General features: G+C 40.7%; 1 protein-coding gene across 1 annotated transcript in view; it reads right to left on the reverse strand.

Moving 5' to 3' along the window:
- Positions 1–317: 317 nt before the first annotated feature.
- Positions 318–2,597, reverse strand: part of EAPP (E2F-associated phosphoprotein) — a 50,767-nt gene continuing 48,487 nt past the window's right edge. Inside the window, exon 5 of the mRNA XM_011992294.1 lies at positions 318–960. Within this exon, the coding sequence (XP_011847684.1) occupies positions 684–960 (277 nt within the window). The 3' untranslated portion in view covers positions 318–683. The remainder of the gene's footprint in view (positions 961–2,597) is intronic.

The raw sequence follows: 2,597 nt of genomic DNA on the forward strand, positions 1-2,597 counted from the left end.
CTCCCAGGTTCAAGCAATTCTCCTGCCTCAGCCTCCTGAGTAGCTGGAATTACAGGTGCGTACCACCATGCCCAGTTGATTTTTCTATTTTTAGTAGAGACCGACAGGGTTTCACCATGTTGGCCAGGCTGGTCTCAAACTCCTAAACTCCTGAACTCCTGATCCACCCCCCTGACCTCCCAAAGTGCTGGGATTACAGGCAGGAGCCAAGGCTAGTGGCCTACTCCACACAATTGTAACAGTTACTAAATATTGTCATTCCATCCTGTGGGGTGCGGGTGAATAAAGATACATCTTAGCAAAAACAATACAGACAATTCAGGAAAGAGTTTCCAGTTTAATTACATCAAAGCTACATCCAAAGTAAAAATAATACTCAGAAACAAAGATTGCTTATAATTCCAGAACATTTTAATTCTAAAGAGCCTTAATAAAAAGCCCCCCATTTCCAAATGTTCATCAAAAACAGAATGAATCAGTCCCATCAATAAGGGGGGAAAACCAAAGGAAAAAAAAAAAGGAGAGGGTGAGAGATATAAGAGATGAATGAAGGCTGACAACTATTCTTCTTTATAAAGAGAAACACTGCTTCCTCAGTGTCACTTATGAACAGGCAGGAGGAAAGTAACTGTCCATATTTGCCTTATATACAGTATTGGGTAATTAAATGCCAGTTGGGCTGTTTAGGAATGGCTTGCTAAAACATTGAAAAAATGAAAGACTTCATCCTTGTCATAGACTGCCACTTCAGTGGAACATTCAGTGCACATGACTGGGTGATAGATTTCTTCCACATCTGTCTCTGCCTTCTCGGCAGCATCTTCCTGGTTAGACTTCATCTTCTTATGGCCTCGCCTTTTCTTCCTGTTCTCTGAGGCTTTATATCTGAGAACCTCCTCTTTGTTAATAGAACAATTCATCACAAACATTGCTCTATATTGAGTTTTGTACGATTCATGCCTAAGAGAAAAACGAAATGAAGAATTGGGGTTTACGTTCTATGTTAATAGTTTATCCATTTAGATAAAATTTGAGAACACCAAAAACTTAACTGAAATACCAACCAAAGTAAAGACAGAGGAATAAAGAAGCAAGTTTAAAGAAATTTTAAACAGTTGTTTTAAGAATAATTAAAACTTGTGAACACAGCTCACTGCAGCCTTGAACTCTTAGCCTCAAGTGATCCTCTTGCCTCAGCCTCCCTAGTAGCTGGTATTACAGGCACAAGCCACTGCACCAGGCAGAACAAACATTTTAGTATATAACAGTATAAAGAAGAAATGTGTCTCTTTCCTTCTGCTTTTTGGAAGTAACTTTTATCTCAAGGGAAAAAAAATTTATTTGCTCTTTAAACTTAGAAAAAAGTTGTTGGAAACTTGCCAGGTAATGTGCACTAATGTTTGACTACTGTCTTTTCACATTGTGGCCTGAGACCCTGCCCTCTTCTCATTTTAGATGGCACCATTGTGGTCAACATTTTAGTAAAAGCTACAGGTTTAAAAGCTTAAGGAGCTTCTGACTTTATAATGTCTACTCTTAGCTATTATATATTTGATCAGTCTAACGTAGGGGTCCCCAAAGCCCGGGCCACAGACCAGTACCAGCCTGTGGCCTGTTAGGAACTGGGCAGCACAGCAGGAGGTGAGCAGCGGGCAAGCAAGCATTGCCAACTGAGCTCTGCCTCCTGTCAGATCAGCGGCAGCATTGCATTCTTATAAGTGTGAACCCTATCGTGAACTGCGCATGCGAGGGATCTAAGTTGCGTGCTCCTTATGAGAATCTAACTAATGCTTGATGATCCAAGGTAGAACAATTTCATCCAGAAACCATCCCCCGACTTTGTTCACCTCATATATGTAATATTTTCCTACTTATTTTCCCACTTAGTAAGTTGTTTTTTTTTTTTTTTTTCCCTTAGACCTCATGTAACAAAAATACCTATCTGGCTAAAAACAGTGAGCTCAAACTGTGCACTCACTAGCTCCAAATATTAACCTTCACCTTCACTACCATCAAAACCACCAGGAAGTAAGAATGTGCAAGTGGGCACTTCTCAGGGAAAAATAATCTAACCTTTCAAAAAATATCTTCAAACATAAATAGTTCTAGTTTCGTGTATTAACTGTAACTGCTTGCATGACTTTATCTGTCTCAGATCTCTAAGAATCCCTTATCACGTTAATATATATTTTTCCCTTTCTCTGTATCCCTTGTGCATTAGAACAAATCATTTTTTCTAAACTTTTTTTCTTTTTTTTTTTTTTGAGACAAGGTCTCACTCTCTTGCCCAGAGCAAGAGTGCTGCAGTGCAGTGGCACAATCATGACTTACTGCAGCCTCTACCTCACGGGGTCAAGTGATCCTCCCACTCCAGCTTCTCAATTAGCTAAGACTACAGGAATACACCACCATGCGTGGCTAATTTTTTCTTTTGTGGGGGGAAGGTCTCCCTATGTTGCCCAAGCTGGTCTTGAACTCCTGGCCTCAAGCGATCCTCCTACCTCAGCCTCCCAAAGTGCTGGGATTACAGGTGTGAGCCACCACGCCCAACCTAAACTATTTTCTTAAAGAACACTCACTGGTGAAGGCCGGGCGCG

The sequence above is a fragment of the Mandrillus leucophaeus genome, unplaced genomic scaffold (genome assembly GCF_000951045.1).
Source record: "Mandrillus leucophaeus isolate KB7577 unplaced genomic scaffold, Mleu.le_1.0 Scaffold409, whole genome shotgun sequence".
Taxonomy (NCBI): Eukaryota; Metazoa; Chordata; class Mammalia; order Primates; family Cercopithecidae; genus Mandrillus; species Mandrillus leucophaeus.